The 24,235-nt window shown below is 28.8% G+C and overlaps 2 protein-coding genes across 6 annotated transcripts in view; one reads left to right on the plus strand and one right to left on the minus strand.

Annotated features, from left to right (window-relative positions):
• LOC126750706 (proton-coupled amino acid transporter-like protein CG1139) overlaps positions 1-2,486 on the plus strand; it is a 46,576-nt gene extending 44,090 nt beyond the window's left edge. For all 3 annotated transcript variants that reach the window (XM_050460413.1, XM_050460429.1, XM_050460422.1), the window contains one exon: positions 1,364-2,486. In XM_050460413.1, coding sequence (XP_050316370.1) covers positions 1,364-1,617 — 254 coding nt within the window. In that variant the 3' untranslated portion in view covers positions 1,618-2,486. The remainder of the gene's footprint in view (positions 1-1,363) is intronic.
• Positions 2,487-8,136: 5,650 nt separating this feature from the next.
• LOC126743920 (proton-coupled amino acid transporter-like protein CG1139) overlaps positions 8,137-24,235 on the minus strand; it is a 105,841-nt gene continuing 89,742 nt past the window's right edge. For 2 of the 3 annotated variants that reach the window (XM_050451237.1, XM_050451313.1), the window contains exons 4-7: positions 14,270-14,633; positions 13,972-14,150; positions 13,647-13,822; positions 8,137-8,887 (exon numbers count right to left, since the gene is read on the minus strand). In XM_050451237.1, the coding sequence (XP_050307194.1) occupies positions 8,601-8,887; positions 13,647-13,822; positions 13,972-14,150; positions 14,270-14,633 (1,006 nt within the window). In that variant the 3' untranslated portion in view covers positions 8,137-8,600. Of the gene's footprint in view, positions 8,888-13,646; positions 13,823-13,971; positions 14,151-14,269; positions 14,634-21,680; positions 22,237-24,235 lie in introns of those variants that run through there. The other variant, XM_050451390.1, reaches the window with a different exon arrangement.

A 24,235-nucleotide genomic window follows, 5' to 3' on the forward strand; every position in this document is an offset into this window, starting at 1 on the left:
AATAAACACAAGAATTCTTTCAAAAAACTGCGGCAAATTTATTTGTATGATAAATAATAATTGAACTTGACAGGATGTCATGTATTATGTCAATTGAAAATGCTATTTTTATTAATAAAATGCGTTTATTTATATGACAAAATTCTTCTATTTACCTTATTTCAAATATATTTGTTAAAAATTTTTAATCATAAAATGCAACAAAAACTATTTTTTCGTGATAACTTGATTAAAAATTAAGATTTTTAACGCATTCATAGCATCCTATTTTAATAATTTAAAAAAAAAAACATTTTCTATAAGTATAAAACAAGAAGTACCAAATGCAGTGTCATTATTCTCAAAACATTTTCGATCAAAATATATAATAATATACCAAGTGCCTTATTTAAAATAAGAAAGTTAGTGCCATTTCTGGTGTAACAGGAAATAACGGAAAAAAACCTGAATCTGTCAAAAGATGCTCTTATAGCAATTCTATCAATGTTCCAAATTTTATTTGTTTATCTTAAAGAGTAAAATTGTTATTAAGTGTTCCCTTTTTCCTGTATCAGTTTTAGAATATCCCTTTAATATTTCTGCTGTTACCGGCAAATGGTAATGCAAAATATCTTAGGGTGCATCCAAATGAATGCCACACACGACTCGGGATCCATCTGATTCCAAAGTTAATAGATTTCCGCAACCAATATCTTTATTAACCGTTTATGTATGTGTTTGCGACCGATATTGTTAATCAAAAATAACCGTAGGTATTTAATTTCTTTGGAGAATGCCATTGAAATCTTATGCTTTTTAGTTCATCGACTTACAGGAGCTTTTTGTTTGTTTGTCTTTTGTTTGTCTGATCTTTTGTTCAGTGCAAGAAACTATTATGTCGTTTTACGTGGATTTACTGATATACTGGCTGTCCTCACACTATTTATTATTTATGTCCAGAAGATCTCTAGTTCTTTTTAGTCGTTTGCCTCTGACTACTATTATTAGATCGTCTACGCAGCAAAGGCTGAATATTTTTCTATTCTTTAGTTACTAAAAGATCAACTACTAGATTCTACTGTGTATGTATCTTATATTTAAACCCGTTTCCTAAGTTCCAAAGACTTGCTGAAATTCTTCTTCGTTTAAGTGAATTATTTATTAAATGTTCAGAACTGCAACTTTCCTATGTCGAGAAGATTACCCAATCAATGTAATTGTCATCAAATAATTTTTACACGAATCTATTTACAAGTATTTTATATTTTTAATATACAAGCACTAAGTTTAGTAATGATAACTGAAAAGCTCAAAATCCCTTACAATATAATATCATCCCAACAGTTTTCCTTAAAATTTTTAATTATTTATTTTTCCTTTTTAGTTGTTTTAGCGATGACAGTACCCCTTCTTGGTCTTTTCATCTCACTAGTAGGCAGCTTCTGCCTCTCAGCTCTAGGTATAGCGTTCCCAGCTATTATAGAAATGTGTGCAAACTGGCCGGAAAATTCTAACCCGAGGACCATGCTTTTCTGGAAAGACATGCTTCTTATTGTAATTGGAATAATTGGCTTATCAGCTGGCAGCTACAGCGCGATCTATGCCATCGCTGGAAAACTAGCTTCCGGGGACTATTAGATACCCTATTTAGGGAGTACTGATTTTTATTTTTGAACGTAGTACAATTGTTTTGGTTTTATATAATTTAATTTTTCTGCTATATATAAACTACAGAGAAATAACTATAGATAACTTTTTAGTACAAAACAAAAATTATTATTGTAAATTTTGTATTTACGATCTTTTAAAAACCATTAAAATTATGGTTTAATATATAATATATATAGCATAATATAATTTAAAAAAATTAAAAAACGTTATTAAAAAAGCTGATAATTTTTGAATAAGGCGTACCTATTAGATATTGTCTTAAATATTTGAAGCTCAAAATTAGTTTAAAATAAATCTACAATCAAATAAAATTATTTTGTAGTTTAATACTTGTTTAACAGCTTTACAAATTTTAGTAAAATAATATCTGAAAACTAGTTCACAATTTTTTAAATCTCTGTAGTTTTAGATTAAGTTTAGTTAATTTCGCTTTTAGTTAATTTTGTTAATTAGGTTAAAGTACAAACATATACCAATAACTTATAAGCTCTCTACTCGTATATTTAAAACAAAATTCTGTGATTGAGTTAATCACCGTTTGGTAGTAAATTTTAAATAGAAATAAAATTAAATCGCACTGCGCATGGTAAACAATTGTTAAAATTCTCAAATTAGTTAAAAATTCTTTAGTTTATGCAATCTCGAAATGTGATGTCAAACTTGTTACTATTTTTGAAAGTAATATATAATAATAATTGCTTATACAAGTTAGGATCACCTCATAGGGCAAAAACTATGTCAAACTTAGCCACTGTTTAATCTCTATTTCTAAAGGGAATTATATAATTTTTTTTCTAAATTTTGTGCCTGTTTTTTAATAAATATTTTTTTATTGAGCTAGCTTTTATTATTTTTCTAATTAAGTGCAATGAATTATTTTAATATTTATTAAAAAGGATTTATTAATTACTACCTTTACAACAATCCCCATAATCCCTAAGAATACAATATATTCTATAAGCTTTTACCAGCTAATTATTGTAAAAACAGAGAGATCTGTAAATATTTTAGAAACGTTTATGGAATAAGATGTATCAGCAAATAAGCAAATTTTAATATTGCGGAGGGTTGTTGGGTGGGGTCAGAAATAAAACAGAAACCTGTTTACCTAAATGTCGACGTTTCGACTTATATTAAGTCATCCTCAGGACACTGAAATGGATTCAATTTCAAATGACTTCAATCATTTCAAATACATAAAAAACACTATTAAAATAAATGTTCTGTACGTGTATAAAAATTAAAACAACAAAAAACAAAAACCACGACACAGTTAAAATTACATTCAGGTACAATCCGTTAAAAAAAAAATTTTATAAAAAAAAACAATATAAAATTAATTTTTTATACATTACATCTCTTACCTAAGTCTAGGTTTCTTTAGTTATAATTAAAACACATTTATAAAAGGAGCGTAGAATTATTTTTAACATGGGTTAAATTGTAGGTGTTATTGTGGGCAAACTAGAATCAACAATAAGCCAAGAAACAAATGTTTTTTTCTTTCGAGCCTTTATTTATTTAATTTTTATGATTCAATGTTATGTTGATAAGTTAAGGATTAGTAGATAAGGAAGACGTATGTACCTATACGTTCAAAACCAGAAACTTAATTTTTTGAATACACTATGAGATCTAAATTTGGGACATACACTCTTTGACAAAAATAAAATTTTTGTGTTTTAGTTTTATTTTTTTGGTAATAAATTAATTAAATTATAGTAACTTGCACTCAGATCATCGGTGTCTTGTTTTTTGTTAACACTTTCTTTGTACTTTTTTTATATTAACCATTTCTAGTAAAGTTCTTTTTCTATAATTTGATTCTCTCTTCAACCAACAACACCAATTTGATTTCAACAGCACTCGAATCATTGGCAGAAAAAAAAATTAAATTTATAAATGTCCCTAAATAAACAATTAATAAATAATTACAACAATACTATAAAAATTTAAATAAAAATAAAAAATCTTTACAGGCACATGTTGACCAAATTGAAAATCAAATGAGTAAAACAATAACTGATATTTTAATACTCCCAAAACTGCAAAATACTATAAACCATATAGTTATTAGTTGTCAAAATTTTATAAAAATTTTAGATAATACCGAAGACGCAACACATTTGCAAAATTAAATACTCTGCACAGCACCATACTGTCATCTTCTCACCTTAAACTAATAGTTTCCAATTTGTTCACCCTTTATGATACTGATAAAATATTGATTTTAGAAGATCTTAATTACGATTATTAATTATCAGGAGTACTTAAGTTAGCTTTTCAAGTAACAAAATAATTTTTGCAGTTCATTCTCAAATATTCGTAAAAGAATCATTTAAATTGTTTTACCTGTTCTCGGTTCCTATAAACCAATCGTTACTTATACCCAAATCATGCTATCTTTTGATTGGCACTTATTTACATTAATACCAAGATTAAGCATGTCTTAAAATTAAAAACCTCTACATATGCCGAGACGCCTTAAATCCAGAACTAGATAATTAAGTTACCACCCTCACCAAGAAAGCTGAGATGACCAAATGCCAACTACTGAATGTAACCGTAACCACACCAATTATACGCCCTATTGCTAACAAACATATTTTAATAATATCTACTCCTACCAAAATTAAAATCCGGAAGCTGTGCCACAACAAAGAAATCCTTTTTGTGACAGAACCGAGCTTAATTTCAATACCTTATAATTATCTACGTGGATCCAAATTAATGAACAACACTGAACAAAATCCCAGCAAAGTGTCCTTTCTTAGACTTTTTTTGGCTCTTACCTTAGAATTTTTATAGCGGTAATGAAACTACTTTACAGTGTGCATATAATTATTTTTTCTATTAGCTCTATGCAAATATTATAAGATTCTTAAAAAAAAGTATTTTCTCTAATAAAAGTTTTTCTACAAGAATAAAAAAGTTCTTTTCTGAAACAGAGAAGGTACGTCTCGGCGTAGAAGATGTATGAACGGCTGTGTTACTGATTCGATGTCGTCGTCGGTGTCACACTACGCGTACGCATACAGTAATTAATTGCTTATTAATATAAAATTAAATAATTTTTATTACCTTAGTTACATTTATCGTTGGACTGTATTGTATGGCATAAAGGTGTTATACTTTCCTATCCTAGAATTAATATTAGTTAGTGCTGAAACAAGGTTGCCTGAAGAAAGAAGAAATTCTCCTGCATTTAATAAAGATTTTAAAAAAGATACTAAAAACAACAAAAATTTAAAACCCTACTCTACTAACACAGTTGAAAGATATTAGTAAAGTGAACTTTATTGCCTTCTAAAAATAAAACTTCTCTCTTAGCGCCCATTTTAATAATTTTTTTTGGAGAATGAAAAAATGTTCTCAGTAAAGGAAAACACTGTGGAAAGCAGCTTCGTCTATCTACCAAAAATCAATTTTGATAATATTAAATTTAAATTTTACTACGATGCCATTCAACTGTTCCATCGATTTCAACTATGTCCAAAGACTACAGGAACAAGCTAATCTACTGAAGACTATTCCGAAAGATGATGATTCAGTCCACACTGTTAGTTTCGCCACTACCCTTGGCTTATTGCTAATTATTTTTACCCTTGCCTTTGCAGTAAATGAACTCATAATTACGAAGAGAGAAGAAAAAAAGGAAGAAGCGAACAAACCTACCAATGGTAAATCCGAAAACAGCCCTGTTGTTTTCGTCCTAGGCGGGAGTTATATGTATAATTTTGACGACCTGTATATTTAAATATGTTGATTAATTAATTCTTTATATTATGCTTAATAATTAATGTGTTCTATAATCACTGTAAGCTTATACAGGGTGTTTTTTATATATTGCGAAAAAATTCAGGAACGTGTTCTTTGGACAAAAATTCGCAAAAAAATTCCTATAAACATAGGTTCTAAACCTTTTAGATTTTGAGCTACAGGGTGGTAAAGTTTTAACAAAAAAAAAAAAAAATTTTTTTCGATAACTTATATACCCCTGTAGATATTTGTCCAAAGATTGGTATGCAGAGTCTGTGTATCCAGAGCCATTACCAACATACTTTTAACAATTTTATGTTCTCCATTGGCTAGTGTGCAGGTTTTCTGCTGAATACTTTTATAAAGAAAAATTGTACGTTAGATGCACGGTTTTCGCACAAAAAATTAAAAAACATTTTTCTACTTTGCCTGATCGCTAAAATGTATTTTTTCTATGATCGTTATAATAAGTAAGTTTTTTTTTTAATTTTATTTAAAATTTCATTGTAGTTCATAAAATGTCACTTTATTTAACATGTTAAAAAAAGTGATATATGAGTAACGTGTTATAATACACTATAATATTTCACGCTTCCAAAATCGCGAAGTAGCCTGTGAACATAACTACGGACAACACCGCCGCAACGATAATCACATTCTTGTTTAAGAGTTTAATCTTTTTACCACATTCTTCCTCTGCCCATGATAAAGTTGATATTTGTAAGATTTTGTGATATTTTAAATTTTAAATCATAGGATTTTAAATCATTGATATTTGTAAGATTTTGTGATATTTTAAATTTTAAATCATAGTCACTATCCGCCAGTTGATAAGATTAATTTGTTAAAAAAATGGCTAACAATTTCACAAATAATGAAATGTGCGATATGCACTTCATTTATGAACGTTACCCGAATCGTGTTATTCCTCATCACTCCATGTTTACGCGTTTACACCAACGTCTAAGTGAAACCGGCAGCTTTAAAAAACTCACCGCTGAAAACAGACATCCCCGCACAGTTACTCCTCAAATTGAAGAATAGGTGCTCAATGAATTCGAGGAAGATCCCACCACAAGCACTAGGAAAATTGCTCAGACGGTACACATTAGTAACTTTACAGTTTGGAATATTCTTAGAAGAAACTTTTTATACACTTTTGCCAGGCGATTTTCCGAAAAGAGCGGCTTTGTGTCGTTGGATGCAAGAACGCATAAGGCAAGATGCACCGTTTATAAGAAAAATACTTTTCACCGATGAGGCTAATTTCTCCAGGGACGCAATTATGAACTTCCACAATAACCACATAATATAGCATTATGAGAACCCACATGCTGTGGCAGAAAACCGTCATCAGCACCAGTTTTCGCTTAATGTATGGATCGGCAATATTAAAAACTTTCTCATCGGTCCATTTTTTTACCAGCAAGGTTGACTGGACAAGTGTATCAAGAATTTCTTGAAAATGAATTACCAGCGATGCTAGAAGATGTCCCCATTCAGCTGAGACAGCAAATGTTTTTTTACATGACGGTGCTCCAGCCCATTTTAGTTTAGTGGCTCGGCAGTATTTGGATATTACGTATCCAAATCGTTGGATAGGTCGGGGAAGTATTCACCCTTGGCCCCCACGGTCTCCCGACTTAAATCTGCTGGAGTTTTTTTTGTGGGGCCACCTTAAATCACTGGTTTATAGAAATCCAATTGATAATGTGGAGGAATTGTGTAATCGCATTATAACCTCTTGTGACATAATTCGGCAGACACCAGGAATTTTTGAGCGTGTCCGCCAATCGATGCGACGTCGATTAGATGTTTGTATTGATGTTGGAGGAGCACACTTTTGTAAAAATAATAATATTATTTAAATAAATAATAAAAAATTGTGTTTTAAATTAAAGATTGTAGAAGCAAAAGTTTTAAATCCTCAATTACAATTTTATTAAATTGGACTGGCTTTTGTACTAAATTAATTAATAAAAATTTTATTATTTATTATTAAAATTGCAATAAACTAAAAGAAACGAGTCAAATCAAAATCTGAGCAACATGTCCATGGTTTTTAATTTTTTGTGCAAAAACCGTGCATCTAACGGACAAAGTCCAAGGGATCAAAAATGTTGCAAATAAAACGGGGAATTTAAAAATATTTTTTAATACAAGAAAAACCAGTGGCGTACCATTTTTCTTTATAAAAGTATTCAGCGGAAAACCGGCACACACGTCACTGGAGAACATAAAAATGTTAAAAGTATGTTGGTAAATGGCTCTGGATACACAGATCCTGCATATCAATCTTTGAACAAATATCTACAGGGGTATTTAAGTTATCGAAAAAAAAATCATTTTTTGTTAAAACTTTACCACCCTGTAGCTCAAAATCTAAAAGGTTTAGAACCTATGTTTATAGGAACTTTTTTGCGAATTTTTGTCCAAAGAACACGTTCCTGAGTTTTTTCGCAATATATAAAAAACACCCTGTATATTGTCATGTAACCTATTTTTTAACAACTTTGCTTGTATGCCTTGTAAGTCGGTCACACCCTCATAATAAAATTTTTTTAAAACACTCGTGTCGGAAACTTATTTAACATATATTTAATTAAAATTTTTAGCATCATACATCCTAGAAATTTAAAAACAAATTATTTTTTTAGAGACTAGTAGGACTGCCTCTATTTATACATTAGCAAAATACATTCTAGGTAACAAATACGTAAACCAAGCTAAAATTCAAATAAAACTCTTTTTATTAGGTATTTTAACAAGTTGGTTGGTTTTGTAACAAATATAGTTTTAATTCTATAACACACTTACTTAATTCATCAAACTGTAAAACAATATCACAATATCCTATCTATTTTTGTTTCTTTAAAAAATATCTTTAAATTTGCAAATACTGCTCTAAGAACAAAACACGGTGTACACCGCTGCTTAAAACTTAAAAAAATATTACAATTACTCTTGTATATTTTATACAACATATTATTTTGAGTAGATATATATTTAATTTTTTAGCTCTATTCTATTAGGATCATTTTTCATTATAATTCTATTTTATCTACTCTTTGAATTTTGGCTGAAATTTGAGCTCTAAACTGTAATTCCACTACAATCACTGCACAACAAAGAAATCTCAGCCATAAAAAAATATCACATGATAAAATTTCAATCGTAATCTATAAATTCTATCACGTGCTAGTACTGTTAAAGCTGCTAATACTGACTTCTACAGGTGAAAATTTCTCTACAATTTTTTGTATACTAGTGCCGGTACCAACTACAAGACCAAACACTGAAAAAATCACTATGGCGATGTTTTTGCCGTGAATAAATATTCCCTTAAGCCTTCGCAGCTCTTGGTATCTAACACAAGAGTCCATTATGGCGGGTACTGCTATTCCGATGATTGAGATGCAGAATGCCCCTACCAGGGAAATGAAGAGGTCGATGTAGGGAATTGCAACTGCTAAGGCAACTGAAAATAAACAGAATAATGATAAAAACTGTAGTTTTAGATATAATAAAAAAAAAGTGGAGAAAGACGTTATTTTTAATATAAATGATTTACGCTTCTATTATAGGTCTTCAAATATTTTTCTGTTTATATCATTTTTGGCAACTTAAAAGTCATAACAGCATTTTATGAATACATTTGCAAGTTGTAACTAAAAAGTACAACCTAAAATAATTTGAAACTAAGTCATGTTTAGTATACTGCAATGAAAAAATACAAGTTGTTTAAAACAAATTTTTCGACCATGGGAAAAAATTCTTACGCCCTTCCTAGTAGTGCATATCTGTATTTTATGATAGTTAAAATTCAAGTATTCTCTCCTACAGGTAAAAATAATTTCTGCTTCCTTTCTTTTCATTAAAATATTTTGATCTCCTCATATAACTCAATTTATCTTCACTCTATTTTCCTATTCACTCTATTTTTTTCAGGATTAATACGGCACTTAGTTTTCGGTTATTTGGAGCCGTTTAATAATGCATATTCCAGGCACCTAGAATCAATTTTCCTTTTTGATTTCTGATTCAGACTATTGAAGCTAGTCTCAAGAAGTAATATTATATTAATTCAAACAAAAGAAATTGTTTAACAAGACATTGAACTATTTCGAGTCGAAAGCCATACATACTTATTTAGTTACATATAAAGTTTTTTTTTTGGAGGCGGACAACTTTTATTTGGCATCACTGTTTCTTGTGACTGCCAATCTGACAGTTTTGATTATTGTATAAATGTATTGTATAAATATTGATTTTTTCAGTGTGTGGGGCTCAGGAATCTCTCCAGTCCATTTTTGATTCTTTTGGCTTAATCATGCACATTAAATCACCAACCAGAATAACTAAAATCAGCTCTAGTACAATAGACTATATTGTATCTTCCTTTAATCCGGATTTCGTTGACTGTACTGTCCTAAACTCAGGCTTTTCAGATCATGAAGCAGTGTTAACAAAGTTTTCCATAATATCATAAACCAAAAATGTTCCCCGCAAATTAAACTTTTTTTTTCTCAGTTCGAAATTTTCTAAATTTTAAACACCTGTTCTAACTGCTGACTGGAATGTCCACTCTTCTGATGTTGATTCAGAATTCTCTAGATTTATAAAAACGCTATCCAATCTATCTCACAAATCCGTTCCTTTAAGAAAAAACATAAACCTTGGTTTACCCAAGGCTTACGTACATCTGCTAAGAACATGCGTTCATTATTGAATCTTGGAAAATTCTCGGACAGCGCTTTCTTTCATGATTATGTAAGACTATATAAGAAAATTTGTCAAAGGACTCTAAAAGCGACAAAAGACATTTACTATAACAGGAGACTGGCAAAATCTGGTAATGCTAAAGAATCATGGTCGATTGTTAATAATCTGAGAAATAAACCTTCCAAGTCCAATATTATCTTTACCTCTCCTGAGAACCTTAACAATTATTGTGTAAATATAGGGAAGAATCTAATGAGTACCATAGCTCCTACCCACGATCCACTTTCTTATCTTTCTAGTGCAAATGAGAATTTACACAGTTTTTTCTTTACGCCAATAGTATTACCTGAGCTTTGCAGTACGATTAGAGAAATCAAAAATAAGAGCTCTCCTATGGACTCACGTTGAACATGTTTCTAAACCTGCCAGAGTGTACATTAAACCATCTTACAAATTTAATCAACCTGTCTTTTCAAAAAGGAGTTTTTTCCAACTGCCTTAAGAAGGCAATAATAATCCTTCTACATAAAGGCGAAAATAAAAATCAGTCTTCCAACTATCGCCCAATTGCTCTTCTTCCCACACTATTAACAATTATTGAAAGATTAGTGAAAAAAAGGCTCCTATCATTTCTACTGAAATTTAAAATACTCACTCCTCAACAATTTGGATTCTTAAATAACAAATGCACAAATGATGCTATGTTTTCCCTTTTTAATAATGTATACTGTAGCTTAAACAACCAACATCCTACGGCAACATTCTTCTGTGATTTTTCTAAAGCTTTTGATTGCGTAAACCATGATATCTTAATAAAAAAGTTGCAACACTACGAGTTTAGAGGTATGCCCCTCGAATGGTTTAAGTCATATCTCAATAACGGGAGTCAGTTTATGAGGATTGATGCTACGATATCTTCTTGCAACCCAATAGAATGTGAAGTGCCTCAAGATTCAGTGCTTGGCCCTATTTTGTTTCTCATATTTATCAATGATATCGCTAGTCTGAATATTAAAGGATTCACGGATGATACTAGTTTTACCTGGAGTAATCCGGATATTGCCGAACTTCATAAAATCATATGAAGTGACTTAACTTCTATCAAAGCATGGTGCGACTCTAATCTTCTCTGCCTTAACATCTCCAAAACTAAATTTTTGTCCTATAAAAATAATTTGCAATCTTTTGTACTGGATAACGCAACCATTGACGAAGCCGACTCAGTGAAATCTTTGGGGCTTACTGTTGACAAGTCGTTAAAATGGGACATGCACATTAACCCTGTAACAAGAAAATTAAGCTCCGCTTGTTTTGCGCTAAGATCAATTTCCAAGGAGCTTAGCCTCTCAACCTTTATAACAGTGTATTTTTCCCTCTTTGAATCACACCTTCGTTACGCCCTTCCTTTTTGGGGTGTGTGTAGTGTCACTCAATTTGACAAAATTTTCAGACTTCAAAAGAGAGCTTTGCGTTATACACTTAGACTTAATTATAGAGCTCATTGCCAGGATTTCTTTAAAAAATTTAATATCCTAACTTTGCCGTCACTACTTATATATGAGTCCGTTTGTCTAATTCGCAAGCACGTGTCATCAAATTTAGATAGGCCATCCTACTTATCCTCTCAGAAACGCGGAGTATGATTTATATCCGCCTACTCCACATTCAGAATTGGTAAAAAACTCTATATTGTACAAAGCAAAAAAAAATGCACAATCATTTGCCATTGAACATCAAGTCCATCACATCTTTTCCTACTTTCCGCAAGGCATTAAAATCATTCCTAGTGGAGAGAGCCTTTTACTCGGTAAACGATTTTTTTAATAGTTAATTTTAACTTCACACACACAGACTAATTTATTGTTTTTATATGTACTGTTTTATGTAGCTATATCTATATCTTACTTTTCTTTTATACTTTTTTAATAAACACTTTTGTATATTTTTATATATATACTTTTTGCTTTCATAGATTTCCCTTTTTTTTCTTTTTTTGACATTGTATATATGCAATTGTATATTTTTAATTTTTAATTGTGTTTTATTTGTTTATTCATTATTTTGACCACATATAATTATTGATTTGTATAAGTTTGTATATTTGTTTTACTAGTTTTATTTTATTTTTATGTGTTTTGTTTGTTTTTATGTTTACTTTAGTTATCAGCTTTATCTACAAATAGTAAAATTTTTTGACAATAAAGCGATTGATTGATTGATTGATTGACTTGTAAACTGCCCACCTCGTTCGTGCGACTTGACGCCATTAGAGTTTTTTCTTTGAGGTTATGTTAAGTCGCATGTCTACGCTAATAAACGTGAAATACTTAAGCACTTGAAAGCCAATGTTCGACGCGTGATTGCCGAAATACAGCCTGCCATACTGGAAAGAGTGTGTGAAAATTGGACCTCTAGATTACACCATATACGCGGTAGTCGTGGATGGTCACTTGCCCGAATCATATCTAAATGTTAATGCAAAAAATTATCTTTGATATAAAAGAAAATTCATTAATAATAATAAAATATTTTGTGTTTAATTTCAATTTAAAGTTCTCCGCCTTTAAAAAAAGTATTAACAACGTTAACGTTATTTTAATAGTTAGATGGTCTTCAAGGATTTAGTCATTCTCATAGGAGATTTAACCTTACATAAATCATAAGCTATTTTATTTTGCAATAATTGAATTCCCCTTATGGAATTAAAAATCCCATGAATTAATATTTGGCGAATAAACTTAAGAAACTTCTGCTTGTAAGTTAGCTAACTAATTCTATAGCCATTTATTTATTATATTAAGAGCTGAATTATTTTTTATTTTGTTATATTAAGGTTGCTAACCGTAATATATTACATTTCTTAGTTTATTATTGAAAGCAATCTATTTATCACCATATGACATGAGATGGTTGTTATCGTATTTAGTTTCATCTCATATGTGATTTCAGTATTTTATCTTGCATTTTATTTCTTACAACAGCTTTATCTTTTAAATTACGGTTTGAACAATTAATCCACCTAGTATTATCATATTAGACGAGAATATCTTTGGAATATATCCCATTTTAAAAAAAATCCAAATTCAAATAACTTCATATTATTATAAATAAAGAATGCAATATAAAATTAAAATTTTTAAGAACACTGCAAATTTAATTCATACCACAAGCAGATTTTTAGCTTATACTTTTTAAAACAACCAATTTATTATTCATATTTAATAACACATCATTCCTTGTTGTGTTATTGATTACTTAAGAATTATCATTCCGAGAGTGTTCACACCGATATTTCAGATCATTTATATAATACACATTACGGTAAATATTTGGTCATGTACTGATTATCCTTGTCAAGTATTCTGATCTTTGTAATATCAAAATAATAAGGATTTATCCAGATTTACTCAAATGTTATACTTTTTCGATAATTTATAAATCGTTTTTTTTTTTAATATTAAATTGCTAGGATTTTATAAAACGCAATAAATACCTTGAAATGTAAGATTACTTACAAGTTATTACAACTAGGAATGTCCTAATTGCGTATTCCCAAATGTTGACATACATACTCTTCTCGAAACGTTGAAGTAGGTTTTGGGTCCAGACAATATCGATGGCCACATACATTGACAGTGCATGTGTCGTAAATATGGCCACGGCTAACATTATTTTGCAGATTTGAGCAGCACTAAAATATAAACAAAATTTACAATTAAATAAAAAAGTCTAGTTATAGATACAATTGGAGTATTTTTATATTAAATAATATAAAATTTGTATTTGTTTGTAATAAGTTCACTACACCTCACTAATATAATTCTGCTATCTATTACTTACATATTATCTGGATCAATTGTAAAGGATATAGATCCTCCAACATGGCTTCCATAAGCAAGATATCCAAAGAACCCAGTTAAAATATATAGGGTAAGTACCACTAACATACCAATGTTAAGGACTCCAAACTTTGAGCCAAAGTTTTCTGGATTCCTCATTTCATTTTTGAGAGGCATGATCTAAAAAAAATAAAACATGTGATCGCATTATATCACTTTTCTTATTATATAAGAATTTTAAAATGAAAATCATGTTTGTTTAGCATAAATGTAAAAATAAAAATATTTTCTTAACTCACCATTCCAATAGCTTCCAAGGCAAATAACACTGTCCCAAAGTACAACGGTAAATCTCTAATATTCCCAACAGGTTCTTTACCTTCAAAAGAGACTTCCTTATTGAAAATAAAGTAGAAAATAATAACAAATGAAACCAGTGTTAAAACATTTGCCAACGTCGTCAAAGGTGCCAAAAATTTCAAGTTTTTGATGTAGTTGATAAAAATAAGTGGTAACAGCGTGATCAGCATAATAATCCTTTCATCCAAAGGGTTGGTGGTCATGTATACATCTAAGACGTTTTTGATGTTTTCTGCGACGAAGACGGTATAGACGCAGCAGATTCCAAGCTGGTAGAGGAGGAGGAATGTATTACTTATTGCGCTGTAAAAAAAATAATATATAAGTTTTTTTTAATAAAATAAATAAAATCTTTATTTCCGAAAGACATTGCATTAGAATATAGAATTTAATACCCATTATTAGCAAGATACTTTAAGTTTTTTATATAAAAATTCTCCTTACTAGTTCCAGATTTGAAAATTCGAATTATGCAATTCGCTGCACTATATTAGGTTGAACATATTACTTTAAAACTAAAATACTTTTAGAACATGTTGAGAACGCTTCAAAAAAATAATAAGAATGTATTATTAATGAACAAAATATTGAATGTAAATAAAATATATGTAAAATATATATATATATATATATATATATATATATAGCATATTTATATATGCCATCTGGTTAGTTAAAGGATAGAAGAGAGGAAATTGGTACTTTTCTTATTCCGGAAAAAAATACCAGATTCAATTTTTTTGTTTGGAAAATGAGAGTAAGATAATATGTGGTATAAATAATAAATAAAGTTTAATTTCTTATATTCGTTTATTTCAACGGCGCAGCCAACTTACAAGAATATAATGAAACATCTCTCATCAATGTGCTGATAGGAGAAAAAAATCTTTAATTGGCATAATGGAAAGGCAAACAAAATATAGCAAAATGCTGACATCTATTATTGATACTGATATTAAATAGAACAGTTTTCCAAATATCTCCTCTTCTGAGTCCTCCGTCCTTTAAGACTATCGATGTTAAATATATATACTCTAATATCTTAAAATTAATATAAAAATGCTTTTGAAGTCATGAAGTCTTAGTGTCAGCCTTGAAGGCTAGGAAACAAATATTTTTTGAACGGATTCAATTACTTAAGCATAATTAGAATACCAAGGTGATTATACATGTGAGGTAAATTCAAGTCAGAACGAACAATTTAATAGTAGGGCATCTTAAAAAAATAGATAATTAAAAAAAACAGATAATTTACCAGAGTTACGCACAAAAAAATCAAGATTACGCATATCCTTATTGACAATCGGCACAAATGTTAATTTACTGCTCAGTAACACACCCAAGTTTCTAACAGTAGTAGTAGATTTGAGAAGTAAGCCATTTATTGTGTAATGATGGGCAGCTAATCTTAGAGAACGACCAAAAGAAATGCCTGAGCATTTTTTAGCAACCATAAAAATACTATAAACATCAGCTTGTAAAAATTACGCATTAATTGCAGATTTATCACCTTGTATAATTTTGGCTCGTCTTTCTTTATTAATTTCTTCTAAGCTTCTTAAGCTCGTCATCTTTATTAAAGTGGAAAATACTATGTAATCCACTTTAAGTTTGAAAGTTTTATATTTTTTATGAGCTGTTTTTCTCTATGATTAATTTTTGTAATTCCCGATTAAACCAGGGAGGGAGAAAATGTAGATAATTTATATCGCTTAACTAAAATAAACCGAGCATAGATTTAAGAGAATAGTAAAGAACAATGTAAAAATAGATGACATACTTATTAACGTCAGTTAAATCAACCTCCTGTTTCTACGGAATAGAGGCAAAAAAGTTATTCGCACCCTTTAGGTAGAACCACAGATGTAAATAGCTCCGCACGTGCGAAGCTATTTACATCTGTGGTAGAACAGTAATCATGTTTTTTAAAATCTAAATACAATAATCATATTTAAGATAACTGATGTTGTTAATAGGTAGTGATAATTCATAAGCTAGGTGACGCTATGTAACATTCGTAAGTGCTCCAGACACAATTGAGATTACCCCCACAATGTTTGTAAAAACGAGATTTAAAAAAAATCCTGTATAGGTTAGGAATATTATTTATTTGTGATATGCTAGCATAATTGCAGACTATGCACAGACAATTTATTTTTTTTTATAAAAGGTAAAAATACAAAATCTACAGCATGAAAAAAAATATTTAGAAAATGTATTGACCAGCATCTTTGGGATAATGGATGCATTTTTCGAAACAGATAATTTATGTCTTTTGACAAAATTTCATTAATTGCTAATTAACATAAAAACTGATGTACATAAAATTACTGCCCTAAAAATTAAAAATTCTGGAATATTACAAGCAATTTTATATTCCATTTGGTGCTTTTCTAATTTTTTTTATTATACAGAGTCTTTAGAAGTTTATTTTAGCTCCTTGTAGAAGTCGATGAAAAAAAATCGATTAATAGAAAATCTTATTCGTCGTATTCAGAACTCTTTACAAGCTTTGAAAATAAAATCCTGGTGTTCACGAACTGTATCAAAAAACCTTTTAATGCATTTTTGAAGTTCTACGAGATCATTTACTGCTCATGATGCTCATGATACACCGACTTAAATTCAAATCTGAAGAGCAAGAATGCTTAGACATGGGCGCATTGCGCTTTATCATCTATTTGGAAATTAATTATTTAGATATTTATGAACTTTTCATCTAAAATGTGGCGGAATCAAATATTCTGTCTCACATTAAGGGGAACATCTTCTAATAATTGTGTCAAAAATAATCTGCATAAATTTCACCGGTCAGTTAAGGTAGAAAAAAAATGTGCCTGATAAGCATGCCATTTATCACGCCAGCACAAATATTTATTAGGAATCTTAGAAGAAATTTTACAATCCGTTTCCTGTTTGTGTGTTCTAAAAGCCACTGGCAAAACACAACTTTTCTAGGAAGATCTTCAGATTGTAATGTTTGTAGCCATTGATAATGATAAGAACAATATTCTTTTCCTATTGCCTTTTAAAATTTACTATAAAAACTTCAACTTCAGCTGCTATGGCTCTAGTACTCACTGTTAGGTCGGCTTCGGCTAGCTTAGCTTCGACCATTTCTAAAATATTTTTCTTAATTTGTAATTTAAGGTTTAGCAGCTCTTTTAGGATGGTCTCCATGTTGTACTTTTAAATACTAAATTTAAAAAGTATGGTCGGATGATTTTTTTAAGGACATATTTCCTCATACAACACCTTGTTGGCACTCTCCATAGGTAAGTATGACATCCAGTTCATTGTTTTCGTAAACATTCGTAGCCAGAACATAATTTTTTATAAAATATAACAGCAATAAACAAAAGCCGGTAAAAGATTACATAGCAGTTACCGAGAATATCAAAAAAAGTCTGTATTAACATTTATATTTTTTTAAATTTTTATTGTTTTACTGTTTCTTTATTTATGCAACTTTTACATGGAAGATTTTTGGTATATAAACTCCTTTTGACAAATCCTATAGGTAGCTTACATAATTATCTTAGAAAACACACTATAAATAGGAGGGTGTTAAAAAATTTATTGAAAAGGTAGCTTAGCTAGCTAGTCATGATGACACACTTGGCTCATTTTATGCTAAGAAGGCTTAAGGAAAAGCTTTTCTAATTCATAATATAGAAATAAATATATACAAGATCTATAAAAAGTTTGAGACTTCTGATTAGCGAAAATATAAACTTTAAGCAGAAATGTTTCGGACAAAAGGGCTTTAAACGAGGACCTGAATGATGAACTTGAAGCTGACTTTGGGGATTTAATGATTAGTCTTCTAGACTTTGTATTCTAAAATTATTATTTAGAAACAATTTTTTTAACGATGTACAGGGTGTCCCATTTTGGGTACTTTTGCGGATATCTCCGTTATTTTTAGAGATAGAGAGTTGCGGTTTTCGCGACACTGTGCTACTTTTTCAAAGATGCTGTTAACAAAATTTTCATAGCCCTTTTATTTTTTTAGATAGAGGGCGTTTTTGAAATTTTTGCATTTTGGGACTCCCGCCGTATCTCCGTTATTTTTAAAGTTTTTGTAAAATTAAAAATTCATTCTTATAGATTTTTTTTCCTAGAATCCAGTGGTGTAGATATATTTTTTTTATTAATAGTTTCTGAGTTATAACCCAAATTTATGTTTGTTTTAATGGAACACCCTGTATGTTTATAATTTATAATATTGGCCTTTTTTTACCTTTTTAAAAATATATAACAGTATGGACTTTTTTTTAAAAATAGGCAAAAAAATTATTATTTATAATAAGAAACAAAAAAATGACAAATAAATTGTTTCTTATTAAATTAACATGTTTCTTTAAATTAATTGGAAACATTGATTTATGTCTTACTATTATCAAGCTTAAGCTGAATTAATATTAGTATCTTTTGTATTATTTTATTTTCGTAAAATTGGTGGATACCGTTAATAAATAAATAAATAATTTTATAGGGGTTTATACAAGATCAAGTGTATAAAAGACAAGGCAATAAAATCTTATAGAACTTCAAGGCGCAATTTATTTAGCATTTCAAAATCTGAAAAGGAGACAAATTATTATTTTGAATACTATTCAAAGGGTTACAAAAATGTGCCAATTTTGTATCAGAGAAGATGGTGGTCATTTTGAACATCTCTTGTAAAAATGTTTTTTTGTTATAGTATTTATTAAACTTATATATTTGTTTTTTATGTTCCTTTATTACAAAAAAAAAATAAGAATGATGCAATTTCCAATTCGTCGTTATTAATTTGTAACTTTTTATTTGCTATTATTGTTATTAATGGCCTACCATTAAATTATGCATTTAATTTAAAAGATTCTTAGTTATTTGCGTATTTTTGAAAATAAGTCCATACTGTTATATATTTTTGAAAAGGTAAAAAAAGACCAATTTTATGAACTATAAATATATAGAGTGTTTCATTTAAAAAAGTATAAGTTTGGGTTATAGCTCAAAAACTATTAATCAAAAAAAAATATATCTATACCACTAAATTCTATGAAAGAAAATGAAAATTTTGTTAACAGCATCTTACGAAAAAGTAGCACAGTGTCGCGAAAACCACAACTCTCTATCTCTAAAAATAACGGTGATATCCTGCAAAAGTTTCCAAAATGGGACACCCTGTACAATATTTTAGTTGGATGTAAATAGACGTTTTCAGAAGAATTTATTACGAAAGAAGCTTGCCAACTTCATCTTATTTAAGGAGATAAAATTCACCATTATCATGGGTAACTTGATAGTATAGAATACTTCTCACGAAAATAGTTTTAAAAAATATTATAATTTATATTTATTATACTAATTAAGCATTCTCTAGTAGCTCTAAAGGAGTATATAGTTGTTACATATAACATATACAGAATATTATCGTGCGTAATTTCATATTATACGATACTAAAAAAACTGTCTTGATGCATATGCTTAAAAATTGATATAGGTTAATAGGAATTCTTATTTTTTATATAAACAAATACGAACATTTAGAGTAAATAAAATATACATTTTATACTAAAAATCCGTCATATATTTTCAGCTCAATAAAATTCTATACTAATTATTTACAAAAAATACATATAAAATTTTACACACGTGTAATATAGAATTTACTTTAACATTATTACTTATAGGTAGCTTTAAATGTATATATTGGAAAATGTCTTGGAGATATTGTGTGCTCAATTTTCTTTAATGACTTGCTTCTACATAATAATACAATGTCCAGTTATATGTTATACCAAATTAAAAATTTTAATTTGTTCTTTTATTTTTAAGTAATATAGCAATACTGTCAAGTAATATGACATTAAATTATGCTAGTAATGAAAATGTGATTTTTTTTGTTCTTATCTTTTTTGTTTTTTTTATCTTATAATTTACTAATTTGTTTTTAATTTTAAGTTATTTTGCCATTTTTTTCATGTAAGGGTTATATTTTAATAGGTATAATATATTTTCATTTACGTTGGCTTCCCAAAAGTTTCGTTAATGCAAACTTGGGAATATAATATTAATTATTATAATAAATAAATTATAAAATGCGGGTTTTTCTAACACATCTCAGTCATTAAATTAAAAAAAAAATTAGAAAAATTGCAAAAATTGTTCAAAATGCCAGTAACTATAGCCATTTTCAGTAATTCTTACTTTTCTTTAAAAAGGACAATTTAATTAATAAAATAATACTTTTTATGTCACTTAAATTTTTTTATGGAAATAAGTGCCCATATTTCAAAGACACATTTCTAAAACGTTGACATATTGCTACATATTCACAAATTGCTTTACATATACATCAACTAAACTTAGTTTATAAAATTATATATTTTTTAAGTATAAGCATAAATGATGTAAAATCTAGTTTAGACAAACTTTAAATTTATTTTAATGGAATATTTACATACATTTAACACATATTTTGCTTATTGTTCATTGGTTAACAATAATATTAACGAATATCTTAGAAAGATTACATCAGTCCTCATTCAGAGTTAAAAATGAATTCTAATGAAACACAAAATAATTATTTTCAATTTTTATAGAATGTACAAAAAATGTGCGAAGAAAACATTCAAAGAATATAAAAGAAACTAATTTTGTTAGCAATATCACTGGTTTTGCATATTACTAAATTGATCACACTGCTACTAGCGAATATGTCATGGGGAGATACAGCAAACATGTTTAAATTTTTTCAGTCGACAGTATAACGTGATATTTAAAAAATATATACTAAATCATATTACCTATTTTCTAAACGTTATAACCTTAGGTTGTTTGGTGTAATAATGTAATGTATGGTAAAAATAAAGGAAAAAAAATTAAAAATTCAAAACTACTCGATGGAAGGCAAGTTGCAGTTCTAAATATATTGACTGAAACCAGGTTTATTAAATTATAAAAGGGGTATTTTAAAAATGTTTAGAATGTTCATAAAATGTTAATTTTTTCTTGGATATTCCTCGAGGTCAATCTAAAAATTTTAATTCCTTGATAAAGAGAATATTTAAGATAAATTGTAGGGGCTAATTCTGATCAAAAATATTTTGTGTCTATTGGTCTAACAATTTGAGGCGAATAATTTAAAAGCTAAATCTAATCTTACAATTAGTACTAAGTTTAAGAGTTCATTATATTTTATATATAATATGTTTAAATATTACGTATAAAATAATAAAAATATATTAAACTAGAATATATAAATAAATAATACTAAAATAAATGTATTATTCTATATAATAAAATTATATAAAATAACTATTAAATAAATTAAATTTTTATTAGTCTTTTAATTTTTTCTACTTTTAGTACATAAAAGCTTAAATAGCTAATTTTATTTTTTTAAATCAGAAAATAAAAGAAGTTTTTTATATGCATTTGTTTTCTTTATACGTATTAAATATTATATATCGACAGTTTTATACAAAAACAAATTACAAATTATTACTGTAAAATAATATATAAAAAACGTTCTTTTTAAATAGGCTATTGACATGAACAAAGCTAACGTAACATTTCTACATCAAATATAAGCGTAACATAATATTTTATTTGCTCCCACTTAACAATATAATAATTTATCACATGTTTGTATAAAATTACGACTTCGGTGTAAATTGTTCAACAATTTGTTCCAAGCTGGTTGCCGAACCAACGATTAATCCAAATAGAGCGAATAGCATTATGACGAAATTTTTGGTATGAACCCAGTATTTGTGGCATCCTGTAAGCTGATGCCACTGGATACAAGAATCGAATATTGCTGGAAAAGCTAAACCTAGTGCTGAGATGCATAGAGCGCCGAGAAATGAGATGAAGAGATTTAGATAGGGAATGAGTACAGCTAGTCCAACTAAAAAAAAGAAAACTTTATAATAAGAAAATGTATCTTCTTATAAAATGTTTTGTTTATTAAATGCATTATAAAGGCTTGGTGTTAAGATCTGGATAAAAAAGTATATCAAATTCATCCCAAACTATATAAAAACTACATCCACTATTGTAATATACAGGGTGATTTTTAAGTTGATACTTCTTTTTTAACTGTGTATAGAACTCGGTAAAATAAACATTTTTTTCAAATAACTTTTTTCGATACACTCAAAAACAAGGGACATACAGAATGAAAACAGTGAATATGGGTTTGTTTTTCATCGTCTGTTTATGTTTAGTTTTTGCTCGAATTTTTGTATTATCGATCACGCATTGTACCGATCAGTTAGTTTTAGACACTTTTGGTTTATTGTTGTTAATTTTAAATTTACAAATCCTAAAAATGGCACATCGTTATGAAAACAATGAACTTGTGGATATGTTGCTTATTTATGGAGAGTGTCTTCAAAGTGCTGCTGCTGCTTCGGTATTATACGCAGACCTTTTCCTTTGCGGAATCATCCTACAACAACATGAAAATGATTTTTTCAACATTTTTCGAACAAAATTTTAGCCATGGACGAGGCAACATTCACCCGAAACGGAATTAACAATTTTCGAAATACGCATGTTTGGTCTGTTGATAATCCCCATGCAATTCGCAGAACCAGTTTTCAACACCGCTTTTCTGCTAATATGTGGGCAGGAATTGTGAATGGGATACTTGTTGGACCATTTATCTTACCAGACCGTTTGACGGAGTTGCATGGCCACCAAGGTCGCCAGACCTAAATCCATGTGACTTTTTTTTGTGGGGTATATGAAAAGTTTAGTTTTCAAGATGCCTATCGATACACAAGAAGAATTAATAGCACTTAGAATTCTATTGAGCAGGCTGCGGCAACAGTTAGACAAAAACCGATTTTTCTATTGCGTGCCGTTACGGAACAGTGGTTACGTCGAGCAAATCGTTGTGTTGAAGCGTTGATTGAAAGAATTCAGACTCAAACTCTTTCAGTCAACGTGACCTAATAGTGACAACTTTGAACAACTTATTTAAATTAGAGAGGACCGTATTGGACTCATTTTATAACATTTTGGCAATGCAATTTTTTTATTTTTCGGTTTTTTGAATAAAGTTATTTGACAAAAATGTTTATTTTACCGAGTTCTATACACAGTTAAAAAAAAGTATCAACTTAAAAATCACCCTGTATAACGATCAGCTAAAATATAAAATTATAAAAAACATCTAGATATTTTTTGTTTGATTGGTTACAATTGTCATAGTAACTAATAGTAACGATAGAATAAATATATAAATAAGGCTCAATAAATAAGAAGCAAGAACTTTTGATATTATTTAATATGTAGATAAAACAAGAAGTTTATTGTTTATTCAATGGCAAATATTCAAAATGATTCACTTCGGAATTCACACTCAATAAAATTGAGACAAAATTTGAAAAAACATTCATAGTAAGTCAAATATCTTTTACGTCCATTCAAAAAATTAGTAATGGCTGTTAGTTAGAACTTAATATTGGAAATTTAATATAATCCTTTGTGTGCTTGCTTTAAAGGAGCTTAATAAATGCAATGAAGCTAAAAGATCGTTAAAAAATATTTAGTTTTCACATTAGCAGAACTATTTTTCAATTTAAAAAATATCTGAGTATTTTTATTTTTTTTTGATCTTGGATTAGTACAAAAGAGTTTATTGTTTTCTTTAAAGATTACTTGAAGTGCGATGTGTATAAGAAAAAAAAATTAGAAGTTTAAAATATCGGAATTTAAATTAAGTTAGTGAAAACACTAATGTTTTAGAAGAATTTTCTTTATACCTGGTTAAATTATTTTTAATAATAATAGTAATAAAATTATTTTCGGCTTTATGTCAAATGTATACTCAAATTAAGTGTAAATTTTCATGCTGTTTTAATTTTCAATTAAATTAAACATTTAGTTTTAAAATTAAC

This window comes from Anthonomus grandis, chromosome 1, assembly GCF_022605725.1.
Source record: "Anthonomus grandis grandis chromosome 1, icAntGran1.3, whole genome shotgun sequence".
Lineage (NCBI taxonomy): Eukaryota > Metazoa > Arthropoda > Insecta > Coleoptera > Curculionidae > Anthonomus > Anthonomus grandis.